General features: G+C 39.8%; 1 protein-coding gene across 1 annotated transcript in view; it reads left to right on the top strand.

Moving 5' to 3' along the window:
* The window catches only part of EEFSEC (eukaryotic elongation factor, selenocysteine-tRNA specific), a 120,018-nt gene that overhangs the window by 58,282 nt on the left and 45,964 nt on the right, over positions 1-15,772 (top strand). The window contains exon 5 of the mRNA XM_054076901.1: positions 7,665-8,306. Within this exon, the coding sequence (XP_053932876.1) occupies positions 7,665-8,306 (642 nt within the window). The remainder of the gene's footprint in view (positions 1-7,664; positions 8,307-15,772) is intronic.

The raw sequence follows: 15,772 nt of genomic DNA, 5'->3' as shown, positions 1-15,772 counted from the left end.
ATCCTCGGAGTGGGAGCTCATCCCTAACTACAACCCCAAGGGTTCAATGTGTATGGATGTTATCCTCTTTGCCAGGGGAAGAAGAGGGGATGTCATCCTCTCCTACGTGAATAGATTCACCCAAATCTAGAAGAGACAATGTGGTGAGAAAAAAGTGCAATGGGCCTTGGTCCTATTGGTGTTCCCAGGTAGAGGAGGAGATGCAAGGGGTGGAACTCTTAGGGCATACTAAGAATATGCAATTACTGGGAAATAATGCAAGGATGAATCATACCACTGATTGCTTTCTGTGGCAGTATGTATAGACAGGAAGAGTCACGTCTTTAAGTAAGGTAGGGAAACATCTCTTGCAGCATTCTCATGTGGAAGCTGGGGAGGTATGGGTTGGATTTGGGGCTTTTTGTGTGAGTTGAAAATTGGCTGGGATGGTTGAGGCTGTTGAAAGCTTCGCTGTGAATGAGGAAAATTGCTATGAAATGATAAATGTTCTGAAAAATCAGCTGTTTGCTTTCAAAAAACTGGATGCTGAGTTTTTCTTGAGAATTTGCATTATGACAAATCATGCAGTTGAGTTTCCTATCTGCAGCGAGGCGTAATGCCGTATTATATCACGAGGGTGACAAGATCAGTGGACTTTACCAAATAAATACTCCAGTAAAATAGTGTACGTGCAATCTAGTGTGAATTTGATGGTTTACAGTAAATAATGAATTCAGAGCAGTATAGTTTTCTTTGTCCAGTCTGTGCATGGGATAGATTAGGTTCTGTTAAAAAGAAAAAAAGAGATTATATACTTAAAGGCTACAAGAGAATGCATAGGCATAGAAGGTCACTTAACTTTATGTGCAAAATCTTAATCTTAACACTTGCTAATTTTTGATTTGTGATTGTGTGCATGAACATAGCGTACATGTAATTTAACTAAAATTATGGTATTAAAGCAGAGCAGCATGAGAATAAAATCATTGACCTGCTGCTCTATTTACTGGGTCGATAGCCATATTTTAGATGAAGTGAAACGAATTAAGCTGAAGAGATTTTAGTATCTCTTTTTATATTGCTTTGTTCCAGTAGCAGTGCAGACTCCTCAGGCCGTGGGTATTATTTTATCAGAAGGAGGGTTTCAGAATTTATATTGAATTCTGATTCAATATAAATCAGAAGGATTTATATTGAATAAAATCTGATAGCACGTGTGTGGCATTGCATTAGCACCACAGTGGTCATATGGCGATGCCCTTATAAACGTCACTTTAAAAATGAAGTTAAAAGAATCATTCTGTGTGAAATGGTTCTTCCTCCAGATGCCATATTCCTTTCCCACCTGGAGGCAAAGGGGAGCCATGTACAAATAATAGATTCTAAAAATATTCCAGATCTTTCAGAAAATTGTTACTAAGCCACATGATCTTTTTGACACCTGCAAACTTGGAATTATTCCTGACTCTTTGACATTTCTGCTGTTTGTTGTTGGTCCCAGCTGCCATTGTGTTGTTGACACAACCTGAGCAGTGGGTGAAGTTTTCATGGTGCGATTGCTGTTTCATGATGTGCTATTGCCAGCTCTTGTTTTATCTTCGTCGCATGCTGTCTTGAAATCCTGGCTGAAGATTTGGTATGACTGTTCCTTAATGTTCATTGAGATATGATGTGACCCCCAAAGGCATCTCAGAAGATTAGGAAACCATTCCATGTCTTATTTTTAAAATAAAAGATTTTCTTTCATTTGTGTGGTGGATGTGGATGGAGTAGGGTAGAGGCCCTGACTCGTAACTTCTGAATGCTTGTTGTTGCTGTCTTGTGCCTTCACAGCCAAGGTGTCCTTTTGACAATATCAAGCAGGAGTGGTTTGCCTTCTTCGCTAAACACACTGCTGCTTACTCGTCTGCAGGACACAGCTTTGCTTGTGAATGGTCATCCCTCATAAAGCAAAGAATTCATCATGCTTCACGTTAAGAAGACGAGTTATGAGAAGATCTGCTTACATGTTAGAGCAGTCTTAGGTCTGAATTAGAGCTCTGCTTAGTTTCAGTATACGTGCTTAGCCAAGGGTTGGCTGAAAGCTAAAAATTGTGGAATTTTTCAGACAGGTGGGCTGCATTTTTTTGACAGTGCAGCTTGATGTCCTCTGACCACCAAGAGGTGATACTGGCAGCGTCTTCTCCATTTGGATTTGTAGTAAAGGAACAAGGAGGAAGGCAGTCCTTGCTTTCAAAAGCAACAGGTATGGGAGGCATTTTGGTCATGCAGTTGGGCCTTAGTTTGCTGCTCTCCATCAGCTGTCAGGAGGCACTTCCAGTGGATGATATTAAGGTGTTGTTTCTTGTATTTGGCACTGCTGCAATATATGGACAGTTTGTGCCTCTCAAGGTGGTTTTTTTTCTTGTTTGGGTGCTGACTCAGGCAGGCTCGGTTGCTCTTGGTGTATTTTTAAACCTCAAGGCTGAAACAGTGCTTTCTTTATTTAACAGTTCCTTTCCCTTGGATGTAAATTTAAAGATGCAGCTCTCAGCTGGGCTCCAAGATGTATCTTAATTTTAAAGCTGTTAGCCCTCTGCATTTGGAGTGGGGTCTGTTTTTGTAGTATGTATGTAATATTCCTTTTACAAATGCTGCATTTATCATCAGTATTTAATCTTAATAGATTCTTGAGACTAATTGTTTTGACTTTGTCATTTCTCATCAGTATCACAGGGAAGTATGGTTGCTGTATCTTTCTATCAGAAAGATGCACTTGCAGCACGGGGAGTCAGCAGGATGGATAGGTTCTTATCTGAAGAAGCTATGAGCAATGGCATATGGTTGATAACTTAATGGAAGTTGGATAAATAAACGAAAAGAAGCTCTGACACAGGGGAAAAAGTCATCAGTGGACTTTTTCTGTATCCTGTTTTCTATTAGTCTGTACTAAACTGCTTTGAAAATCTTAGTGGGCTTTTTCTTTCGTCTTCATCTAACGGATTCTCTTCCTATATTGAATACGTTTGTTTATCTCAAGGGCTGAACTGTTTGGGTACTTTTGATTTCTGTTTTGAAGTTTTTAAATCTGCATGTGAACACATAACCTTCTTTTTCGCTCTTTTTGTAGACCTTCACATAATGATTTAGGACCGTTAATGTGATTATACAAATACAATTTAAAAGTGAAACAAATCCTTTTGCAAATGATGTAAGATTTCAACACACAGATATTGATTTATATGATGAGATATAATCAATTCCCTTGTGCCATTATTAGAAAACAAAATGTGAGTGAATTTCTTAGCTAAGTTTGTAGCGAGTTTTATCACGGTATCAAAGTTTTCCATGTTTACCTACATCGTGTGCATACAAAGTGTCTCTTTAAAGTTGCACTCGGTATGGACCTTGCACTATTTTCATGGACAAGATGAGATAGAACTTGTTTTACAGACAGCATTTTGATGACAAAAATTAGGTGCTCAAAATAAATGGAAAGAAGTGCTGAAGATTACTGGTCATAGCTGGTCTCGGTTAGGAATTTCTGTTGCCCAGGACAGAATGCTTGAAAGTATTTAGCAACATTCTTTTGGTAGAAGAGTGGACTAAGTGATCCAATCACAACTCCCTACTTGAAATTTTGATTGCTGTAAAACTAAAGAAAATAAGTGAGAGGTTTTAGAACTGTGCTATAACTTGTGGGGATCCCTTTACATAGGGAAACTAAATATGCATAAGAGAAACAAATCTAATACTGAGGGCCAGTGGCATCCTTTTCAGTGCTTCCAGGTTTGTATTTTAATAGGGATACAAAATAAAGATGTATTTCAGTTATGTACTTGAGTCTCTTGGAAAAAAACCCTACATTTGGAGTATTTTAAACTATGCACAAATGTGCCTGTCAGTCGGGGTCAGAGTGAAATGGAATGAAACACCATACCGATGTTCATGGTCTGCTCAGAAAACAGGAAGCTGGTGATTTAAAGCTACTCTGTCTCTTGTTATTTGATCCAGTGGGTGCAGATCAACTCACTGATTCACTTCTCTGCTGGTTCCATGTCTGACCTTTAGAAGGAGGTGCAATTCCAACTCAGTTCTGGTGTGGTCTAATACACCCCCTTCCCCAGTCACCTAAGCACACTCTAGTGTTGTTTCGGTCAGAACCCAATTCCTACACGTTATGGTCTTGGAAGAGGGTTTATGGTCAGTTGAGACACTGTGCTATGTGCTCCTTTTACAGTTGATTCTGGGACTGAGAACACGTAGCAAAAAAGGGAATTGACTTGAATGTGTTCTTCCCATTTGTTTTTCTTCTGTCCACTCATACATGAATGGGAGTCTTAGATACAAGAATAGGTGCCATGAATATAAGGAGAAAAAATGTTTACATTTAAAACAAATTTCGATGGGCTGATTAAATCATTGCAAGGTACTGGATGGGTCAGCATGAAGTGCCGATGTTCCAGTAGGCTGAGTGATGCAGCGGCTTTCCCTTCGCGTGTTCGAGGACAAGCAGACCTATCTCAAAGCCCAGGCCCAGCTACAAAGAAACCAGAGGATTTTTTGAAGGCTGTGGGTGAGCGCAGCCAGGCTGGGGAGCTTCCCTATCATTGAGAGAGTTGGAGGCAGCACAGATAATCTGCTTTGCTTGAGCGGGGGGAAAAAGCTTTACTTCACATGATTCTGCAAATGTCAATGTTTTTTTAATTAGGATACCCTTTTCTGAAAGAGCAGCCTGAAAGAGAATTAGTCTGGATCCAGAACTTTCCTTGAATTTCCACTGGAGACCGTGAGGATCATCAGGAATGCATGAACAGGAGCCATCCTGTTAAAGCCTCATGCAAGAGTGGAAAATACTCCTGTATCAATACTCCACAGCTAAGTTTCCTCCACATAAAGGAGTTACAGGAAGCTTTTGTCATGGAAAGTGACTTTTTACAATTGTATACTCTTTTAAACACTGAGAAACGTGGAAGAACACAGCAGGTATTCTGATACAAGCCAGCTCTCTATGCCACGGCTGAGAAATGAAATCTCATTGAAAAAGTTTAATCGTGTGCAGTGACTATTTCATTAAAAGTACTTGTTATTCTTCTTCTGATTGTTATTTATGAGCTGCATGCCAGGTGCATCAAGCCGAATCGTTTGAGGTAAATTAAGGGGAGAGATTAGGCATAACACTATGGAGGAATGTTTCATAGATACCTAATTAAAAGCTGAGATGTAGTCTCAGTATGTACACACAAGAATAGTTTTTTTAAATACAATTTTTATTCTTTAATGTTACCTGAATTCTGTGAAAGATGTTTCAGATGAATGTATGGACTGTTTTAGAGACTGGCAAATATTTCCTGTAATAATTTCACTCAGCTGTTTACTTTTTAGAAACTACCTGCCTACTCTTATAAACTGGAAAATTGGTAATAAAATAAAGGGAAAAAATGTTTGTGGCTGTGTTTAAGGGAGAAAACTGTATGGATATTTTGTATGTCTTCTAATTCCAGTTTTGCATTGCAGAGTGTCAGTGCCGGAACATTCCATAGTTCTTGTCAGTTTATTCGCAGTGGTTGTAGATGGAAGATTTACTGCCAGTTCTGTCACATATGAAATCACATAAGTCTTTCAAAATGGCTTGGGCTGGTACTTTTCGTATACCAGTTTCAATCAGGTAGTGCTCAGGTTTTTCTTTGAAACGCATATGTTTAGAAAACCTATTTTTGAAGCGTCCTTAAACATTACCTGCATCACTGGTGTTGCGTCTATCGCAGTGGTTGCAGCTGGAGAGGGAGGTTATAGTGGATGAGAGAAGGAAGGGTTTGATTCAAGCCCCTGTACTTCCAGCTGTCGACAGCACAGCTTTGGAAGTGAATGGAAAGGTGGAGGTAAATGCCGAATTGTTTCTTTCCAATTCATCTAGATGGGTAGCACGGTGTAGGAGGTTTGGCTAAAGAGGTAATGAATATATATTTGAGTACAGAAATGTCCAAAACGGAAATCCTAGTGAGTATTTAGAATGGACTTTTAAGCATGGTGTCATCTTAACAAGTGTCAGAAGAGACTTATTTGGTCCGGGCTTTTTAGTGAGGGGCTTTTCTCTTACATGCACGTATCCCGTGATCTCCTTTCTCGGAATATTCTGTGGATTCTCCAAGAATCTACAGGCACTGATGTGGCACTTGATTTAAAAAGTGTTGCAGTAGTAACTTATTGTAGTCTGAAAAAAGATGTTTGTTTTGGTTTTGGTTGGCAGCTACAGATCCAAACAATATTTGTCGTGGTGAAGCTCATGACCATTGTTAGTTGTATAATTAAGTTTTCCAGAAGGAATACAGGATTTTTGTTGTTTTCTTGCAGCTGTACAGCTGCTGAATATTTTTTATCAACTTTCTGTATATTGCCTGTGCCTATTTTTTTCTGACTTGTTTGGAGAGTTCTCTGTATTCCAGTTAGTGAAGGTTTTAGTTCAGCCAACTGACTTTTCATCTACTCCTCTATTTTGTTCTAAGTTTCTGCAGTTTGTTTCCCTGAGTCTTTTTTTCTGTTTTTTTTTTTCCTAGAGTCTTCTAAACCTTCCAGCCTTTCAAAAATATGCCACATATAATTTTGCTGTTACTCATCCAAGTACTTAATAATTATTGAGGAGATAAATACTTATTTTTTTATTGCCAAAATATAATTTTATTATTAAAAGCTTGGTATATAATGCAGGGTCTTCAAGCAGACCTGTTGTCTATCCAGGCATCCGGCATTAGTATGAATGCAACAGGTGACAACGTAAATGGATTATCAGAAAAAATACCCCGTTTGTTTGTGTGCAAAGTTGAGGGGAGGGAGGGCAGAGTTTTATTAGAAGGTGGTTGCAGAACTAAAAGAAAAGCCAAAATGAAGCCTTGTTAAACTAAACTGGTTTAGTGTGTTGAAGCACAGCCTAGACTAATCTTTAAAAGCTTATTTTATTCTCTTTATCTCCTTGAAAACTCCTTAAGATAAGTAACACAATAGCAAGCTCGTTAAGGTCAAACAGTTATAGCATCTGGGAAGAGCTAAATAAATTTTAAGTATCAGTAGTGGCCAGTACTGCACTTTTTCTACGATAATCCTTACAGCTGGGAGGGTGCGTTTTAGCATCATCAATGTAAGCCATATATTTATGAACATTCAAATCTTTGCAAGAAAACTTTGAGGACTTCCATGGTATTCCACATATATGTACTAGGAGATGGTAGATTCTTGCTTTACTAATTATTTTTGCAGAAATAGTTTTCAAGATTTCGTTGCACTCAATGTAGTACAAATACATTATAAGGAAAGGCTTTTTATTCCAAACATTTTACAGTTGAATTCAACCAAGTCAAAGAAGCGTATGAAGCTATTTTCATAGAAAAGTTGTGGAAAACAGTCACATAGGTGGATGTGGACGGATGGGTATTGTAGTGCTACATCTTTGATGTGAATATCAACATAATTGTGGCCACGATAATCTTACAGTTTGATGAACAGAAGCAGAAAAGCTAAGAGGCTCAAATCTGTGGTAATTCTAAATGATGGGATATATTCTCAGTCTGATCACTTTGTACTTTTTGAATTGTGAACTCTCCTAGGTGGTCAGTCATCTTAAGAGAGCAGGGTGTGGTATGTAGCTTTGTGCTTGTGTTGCACTAATATGTAACTAATGCTTAATTATTTTATTGCTCTTTTGTTAATAGGTGACAAAGAAAGTCAAGTCCATGCAGATGTTCCATACTCCCGTGACTTACGCTATGCAGGGTGACAGAGTGGGTATCTGTGTAACCCAGTTTGATCCAAAACTACTAGAACGAGGCCTAATTTGCACCCCAGAATCGCTTCACACCATCCATGCTGCAATAATTTCCCTGAAGAAAATCCAGTATTTTCGAGGAGCTCTTCAGACCAAGGCCAAGTTCCATATCACTGTTGGTCATGAAACAGTTATGGGAAGAGTGATGTTTTTCAGTCCGGCCCCTGCTGACTTCAATGAAGAAATTCAAGAAAATGCTTTTGATTTTGAAAAAGATTATCTTTATCAAGAGGAATATTTGTCCAAGGACTCAAGCTCTTCAGAGGAGAACAAAGAAAATGACCAAGCAGGAGAAGTCCAGCTCCCAAGACAACAGTGGGCTTTGCTAGAGTTTGAAAAACCGGTCACTTGTCCTAGACTGTGCCTTGTGATCGGCTCCAAGCTGGATACAGATATTCATGCAAATACCTGCAGGCTGGCGTTCCATGGGGTACTGCTCCAAGGCATGGAAGACAAGAACTACACGGAGACTTTCCTTCCAAAGCTGAAAGTATACAAACTGAAGCACAAAGAAGGACAAGTGGAGAGGGTAAGCTGTCTTTTTAACGCTGTACGTGGGAAGGGGAAATAATTATTTCTGTGTAACTACCTGTATTGGTGGGCTACAGAATTTTCACTGTTACGTTCCAGAGTCTTCATATACATTTTTTTCTTAACTTTGTTTACCTAGTGTATTATGTTTAAATGAAGTGAACCGATCTTGAATTCTTTATTTTTGCTACCAATGCATGACGCTAGGCTATGGGAGTTGAAAACCTGTAGACTACCAACAGCAGGAGTTACCTGACTGTGTTAACAGACTTTGCTTTAGCCTCGGTTGTGCGTTTTAAGTGTTTTTTTTAATTTAGTGTTGCTTTCAAATCCTTTGCCAGTTTAGTTCTGCTATTAATTTTACTGTGTAAATAATGAAATAATGTTAATCACGTTTTGCAGATTCTATTTGCTGGTCCAAAAAATAACCAATGAATGTGAACATTTAACCAACAGTCATTTATTAGCCTGATATATTCGTGAACTGTTTTGTTATCTTCCCGTGTCTTTTAAAATACGGAGCTTGGGGTTTCATTTTTTTGCCCTGTCTTCATCTGCCACACACCATGCCTTGTGTATGGGTCTTGGTCTCTGTATGAATACTAATTGGCTCTGTAAATGAACAGTTGCCATCGAATTGTCTGCCTGCACGATAGGTTTGTTCTTGGATTCTGCCTCCTGTGGTACCGTAGATACCTGGAGTTGGTGTTTTCCTTGATGCGTGTCGAAAGGATAGTGGAGCAAATGTCATAAACACTCATGATGTAAAGTCACAGGGGCATGTGGGGACTTGGGATCCCGAGTCGGTGGGAAGAGGCTCGTGCCAGTTATATAAAGGACCTGCTGGGGAAGTGCTTACAGCATTCATTCCCTGTGCTTTTGCGGAGCAGAGAGCAGCAGGAACAATTGGGTGGTACAGTGACTTATTTTAGTACACAAAGTCACTAGCTAATAGAAAATCTGAATCAGCTGGTCCCACCCTGCTGCTGATGGATGGCTGGAGATTAGGATCGCTGGATTTAGGGTGTCTATTCTTGGCGCTGATACAGGAAAATTTCTTTCTCTGTTGAGCAAGGAAGCTCTCCCCTCCTCACCTTCCCTGGGGAGGCATAAAACATAATAAAAATTAAAAAAATACATGTTACCTTCACGAGAAGTGAACTTTTCCTCCAGAGAATATTGCTGGGGAAAATCAGCTTCATAGCTTCCTGAAAGGCTGGGAGAGAGGGAGGCAGGAACACGTAACGTCAGCCTTCCCGGGTTGAGCATGGAGTTCAAACGCGCTCTCAGAACAGGGCTGCACTGGAATTCAATGGTACCCGTCTGTAAAAGGCTGCAGCTAATCTGATGTGGGCTCTCCCAAGCCCCCTGCTTGCTACTAGGATTAAAATAAATACGCTGCTTTCACCCGGGAGAAATCGGGCATTTATAGTTTGGCTTTTTGTTCCTATTCTGATTAATTTCAGAGCACTGATGGAATAGTAAGGATTGTAAATTCATTCAGTTTCAGCATAACAACTTTTCTTTTGTGCCCCATGTGCACTGCACCCCCCTTGGATTTTAAAGTTTTTTTTTTTTAATAAAAGGAGGATGCTTATTCTCATCAATTTTTTTGACTCTTTAAGGCCAAATGGTGACAGTTTTGCTCTTTCACATAGAAGTCAAATCTACAAACTGGGTAAACACCATATTTTTTAAAAGTACAAAAATCATACTTAAACTAGAAAATGTCTTGTTTAATACCAAGACTTGAGTGGAGCACTGGGAGAGAACGAACCAAAGCCTGACTACTGTAGTTCACCAGGATCCTTGAATTTACCTGTTCGCAGCATAACCTAGAGCGTCTCTTTTAACATCCTTGCTTGTTTATCTGCTGGGGAGGGTTAGGTATGTATTGCTGTAATACCTGAGAAATTTGGTTTTAAAACATTTATCATCTGCCTTTTTGGCTAACTTTGTATTGTCTGAGATGCTGCACAGTGCAGGAAACTTGCTTGTGACCAGGTTGGGACATTCTGGAATCCACACCTATACTGGGATTGTGTCTTGGTTGCAAAGAAGTTGTGTGATTCAAACTGGAGTTAGGATTTTCTCTGATAGTTTTGAAATGTTGTAGATAGGCATGGATGCTCCTGTTTTGCTTTAGACCAGATTTATTTTGGGGTTAGAGAGGGTGTTTAGGAGTTAGTTTTAAGGAAAACCAAGATCTACCATTCCCTCAGAACCAAGAGGGCACTGGCAAATATTTGTATTTGCTTAACGTGATGATTTAAAGATGATGTGACACGGGCAGAAGTTCATTGGAAGGAAGTTTCTGTCAAGAACATGTTTCTGATGTGGTTATGTGGAGGCAGAGACTGTCGCCCTCTGGACACTTTATTTTTGCAAAGCCTTGGCTGCCTGACAAATGTGCTTTCAATAGGAAAAAGAGCTAGGCTGGCAACAAGTGGCTTGTACTGATAAAAAAGTAAAAGCAGGGCTGAGTGTGCTATTGTGAACACCAGTGTTGCTTTAAGGAGCGTGACATGGGAATCTTGGTGAAAAAAAGGGCATAGGAGACGCTGTGGAGAGAGTTTGTCCCTCCAAATCAGCATAGGGCGCTGGCTGTGAACGCAGGCTTGCTGAACCTTAACGGATCCACGGCCTCTGCAGTTGGAGACGAGGAAATGATGAACAGCTACTTTTGCTCTTGGTTTTGTGCTTTGGGAGAGGGACTGCACATCAGTCAGCTCTTTGCAATTCTGTGGGTAGAGATGCTTGTATTGATCCTAATACCATCTCTGAAATATCTTCCACACTGAATTTTACCTCTGCACAGCATTGCAGGTTAATGACTTATGAAGCTGTTACCCAGTTCCCGAGACAAAGCCTTTGTAGTTGTCACATTATTTGCTCTTTAGCTTCCATGGACATACAAGTTGAGTGCAGAGAGTTTCAACTGCAGGTTGAACTGTAGATGTGTACCAGGCTTTCCTGCGTGACTCAGATATTCTGCCTGTTTTGGAAGTGTTTGCTCAAGCAGGACTTATCTTAGGATGATTGTCACAGAGTCCTATTGTCAAGGATGCTCGTAAATCACTAGCTCTGTGGCAGGAACAAAAGGAGAAGGAAAACTCTCTGCGTTGCTTGCACAGCGTAAGCTGCACCTTCTGCACTTTCAAGCTTGTGTAGTGAAAAGTACGTGCATGTCTCACCTGTGATTGTTGCCAATTTTAAGCATAGCAGAATGTTTTCCTATGAGAATGGGCTTGTCCTTCCTAAAGGTGCTTTTTGTGTGTTGCTCTGATATTAAGAATTAATTCTCTCCATATTTCACGGTTTTTAAGGTATTTTTTCTTTTGCCTTGCTCTTAGGCTTTACGTATTTGATGATAATCAAGTTGCTCTTGTTTCTTCAGTAGTTTCCTTTCACGTGTCACGACTATGGGATGTCCTGGTTTTATTCATAGCTGCTCAGTTCCCAAGTTTCGTGGGTTGCTGGATAGTGATTTTTCTTATTGAACTCATTCTCATGGGGAATGAGACCATCGTATACCCAACATGCTTAGTTTCTGGAGAATGAAAGGATCACTTATCGATAACACGTTACTAGTTGTTTGAATATTGGTGCAATCCAAGTGTCCTCAAGGAGAAAAGTATTGCTACAAGAGCAAGATGTGAAAGCAGGGTAAGTTATCAAGATTTTTATCAGAGCATCTCTTCTGAAGCTTCAATGGAAGAGAAAAAGCTTATCTTTCAGCATCTTTTAGAAGTGTTGGTTTTTTTCTCGTCTTACGGTGGGATAACAAGAGCTGTATCAGAGCAAGTGTGGTACCTGAGCGATCAATCGCAAGGTCTTTGTCACCATCGCTTAAAAGATCTTTCTGGCCTTTCAGTAGAAAGCCAGAACTCTGTATATGAGTTCTAGTAAGGATCTGCAAGAAGTTTGAGAGAATAGTGTTTAATTTTGGTGATGACCAGCAATGACCCTTTAGCGAATCAGACATTTTGAAAAGTAGCAGTTGTGAAAATGACATTTCTTAACATTGTCAGCCATATTTTGTCTTCTAATTTCTCATGGCCTTTTATGAGTGAAAGCACCAATATTTAGTTTACAAAGCATGTGTGAAGTTTATAGTAGCCAAGCAGTTAACCAGAGTGCCCAAGGAGGGTAGAGGGGAGGAAAAAACAACTCACCCATGCGTGAATAGGATCATCCAATGTGGTTTACTTAAAAGAAGAGACCTTCTAGGGAGGTTGTCTTTGCTTGGGAAGATGTTATGTTAGTATGGGAGTGCCAGAACATTCCTATTTGGAAAGATCATATGTGAGCAACACTGGTACTTTTTTCATGGAATCCTTTACAGGTATCAGGAATACCAGGGTTTGCTTCACAGAGTTGTGCCCATGTGTTATATTTAAAATATTTGCTACAGAAATGCTGTTCCTCCAATTTTCTGTTGCATGGTTGCAGTGCCAAAAAGGAAATTTTACCTGCTCAGATAGTTAGATTCTGCTAACATTTCTAGATAAAGAATGTTTCGTTGGCTTCTAGGCCTAATGTTCATCTGCTATTTTCTTATAGTGGCACTGTAGTTCCAGCAGGATAGCAAGTCAAACACTGCATCAGCCTGGCAATGAAATTTTCTGCCTGACTGCTGCGGTGTGCAGACTAATACAGGCACAGAGTGAGTAACGAAACCAAACTGTACAGCAAGAACTGATTGAGTGCTGCCTGCAGGCACAGGCAGTGACCCGGCTGTCTGCAGAACCTTCTGTGACTCTGGCTTGGAGAAGTGGTGGATGTCACTCCACCTACTGTAAACACGCAGACGCCACAATTATTATTTTTCCTGCTTTGAAGTCTGAACATGAGTTTGTTTGGTTCTGCTTGGCTGCTGATGGTATGCTAAATACAGTAATAATACAGAGATGAAGGCAATCAGGTGAATAAAAGTGCGCAGCACATTCACTAGTTAAAATGCACTGTAAAATAGGAATATAAAAGATGCATTTATTTATGGACTCTTGCTTAGTTTAAAAGAGTTTGAGAAGTTTAGTGGGGAAAGGGAGAAGAGGAAGGGAGGGCAGTATGCTCATTAAAGAGAAATACCGTTCTGTTAAACAGTACAGAGAAAAGGGTGGTGATGTTTTACTGACAGAACATGTGGATTAACATAGTAGAATAATTTTGTCCTAAAAGTGTATCGGCTAAGTCACAGAATCTGCTTGCTTACTCATATGAAAAGGTTGGTATTTTATTCACTCACCAAGAAAAGAATGACTTGTTCCACATGACTGGGTAGTAGAATTTTGCAAGGTTTGAGTAACACCTATGGTTATTATTTATATTATTAAATTTAAAATGCAGACATGCTTTTGGGTCTTACAAGTGTATGGACAGCTGGTGTTGATTTTTCTGAGGTTGTGCAAGAGTCACCTGTGGGGGAATCTGTTTGTCAGCAAGGCAACCAATACACCATTTTATTTATTGGATACGAAAATAAATTAAGAATACTACTTAGGTTGCAAAATCAAGCACTTGAAAGTTAGGAAATACCAGATTTAAAGTTGCCTATGCAACATTAATTCTGTTCCCCTGTGCCTCTACCCTGTGCACTTAAATAAGGCAAGATTCTTGTGAAATTTTTTTGGATGTGGTCATGTAAGAACTATATCGTAAGGCATATCAAAGAGGGACAGGAATTAGGTTGTATGGACATCTGGCATTTCTTGACTTCTTAAGCACCCAATTCTGCAACTTAAATAACTTGGGGTTTATATAAATGTAATTTCCTAGGCATTTTTAAAGTAAAACGGTAAAGTAAAACTAAACCTGCATATAGTTGAACTGTATCCATCCCCCTACTATACACCTTCACTTGGATTTGAGTTAGAAAAATACATCAGTGTAGCACAGACTTGTATTGTTTGATACCACAAACCGTGTTAACCAAGTGGCAGAAGGAAGCACTTATCCAAGAGAGGTGTTTGAGTGTTGGGCTTTGGGCAGAGGATCCACACGCTGGAGTTAGATATCATCGGAGAGGGGACAGACTGTTTTTTTTGTTTCCTTTTGGATGTTTAAGGTCTCAAAACCCGAGTCTACTAGTTAAAACACTTTGAAATAGTTGAACAAAGTGCCTGAGTATTTTTAAGTCACAGAGATACCACTGGAGTCGTGGCTGCTGAGAAGTGCCGTACAAGGCCAGGTCAAGACTTATGCATCTACAGATCTGTTCTATAGAACAGTCTCTTTTTTTGATTTATGCTTGGATGGTGAACATTACAGGGTTTTTAATCTTTTCCATCGTTTCAAACTGTCTGGCTGGTCTGGAGGGGGAGGTCCCGAGCACTATAGTATGTAGTAACAGTCTAAACTTTAAATAGAGGTTGATGAAACTTGCCCTACCAGGGTGTATAACAAAGTTAGTGCCCTGTTTATACTTTGTGTGCTGGGAGAGCACCAGATGTTATATATAGACCTCTTAATATCTAAAATTATCTGGTTATGCATTCTTACTCATTGTCCAGAGTCAACACCGAAGGTTCCTTTTCCACTCCTGCGCTTGTTTTAACCAAGTTATGGCAAAATGCTCAGCAAAGGGAAGGGCGTTTATGGCTGCTTGTTAGAAATTCTCGAATACAACCATACATTGACTAGGAAAGGAGGAGAAGGGCAGAGTAAGGAAGTTGTTTCTTGGATGCAAGAAGTACAGGCTGGGGAGAGATGGTGCAAACCCCTGAACACTGAAGTTAGTGGGTGTGTGGAGATGTCTGTGATGGCTTTTTGCTCTATTAAGACAACAGTAATGAGATATGATCTTTTCATCTCCGTTCCTTTCTCCTGGATGGATATTCAAGGGCAGAAGTTTAGTTTGTTCACTTGGAGGATGGTCAGTAGGTCTTTAGAGCCCAGCACACAACCAAAAGCTTCTAGTGCCAGAGGGAACTGCAGAAAGAAAAGCCTTTAATACTTCTGTGCTGATGTAGGCTCTTGAGGAAACAATGCGCCTGACCAAATCCTCCTTCCTTTGCACAGTGTCATTCACCTCGTTCTCAGTGACAAGCGAAGAGCTAGAACAGTGTTTGGAGAATCAAAAAAGCGTCAAACCAAATAGTCAGCGAAATCCTCTTGGTTCCTTTCTCCTTCACCCTTTTTGTGGCCTCATGTTCCATCACTTTCTCAATGCATGAAGCCACACATTTCAGAAAAGGAAAACAGGAATTTGTAGCCTCCAAAATATTCCCATTTCTGACACAGAAATGCAAAGTGCTCGGAACTGTTTTCTGGAAATAAATGAGCTGTCACCGTTGGTGATGAAGATGTCTCAAGTGTACTTTTCTGAAGTACAAAAAAGTAATAAAAATACTTTGTACGTTCAGTGTTAGTCATAGATTCTTTTTAGTTCTTTCTCCCCTCATGCTGCTTTCTGCTTTGATTTCAATGGGCCATTTTTTGATTTGCTGAGAATAATCCTCAGAC

Source organism: Cuculus canorus, chromosome 11 (genome assembly GCF_017976375.1).
Source record: "Cuculus canorus isolate bCucCan1 chromosome 11, bCucCan1.pri, whole genome shotgun sequence".
NCBI classification, from domain to species: Eukaryota; Metazoa; Chordata; class Aves; order Cuculiformes; family Cuculidae; genus Cuculus; species Cuculus canorus.
Note: the sequence above shows the minus strand (reverse complement) of the source record. Positions and strands in the feature narration are given on the sequence as shown.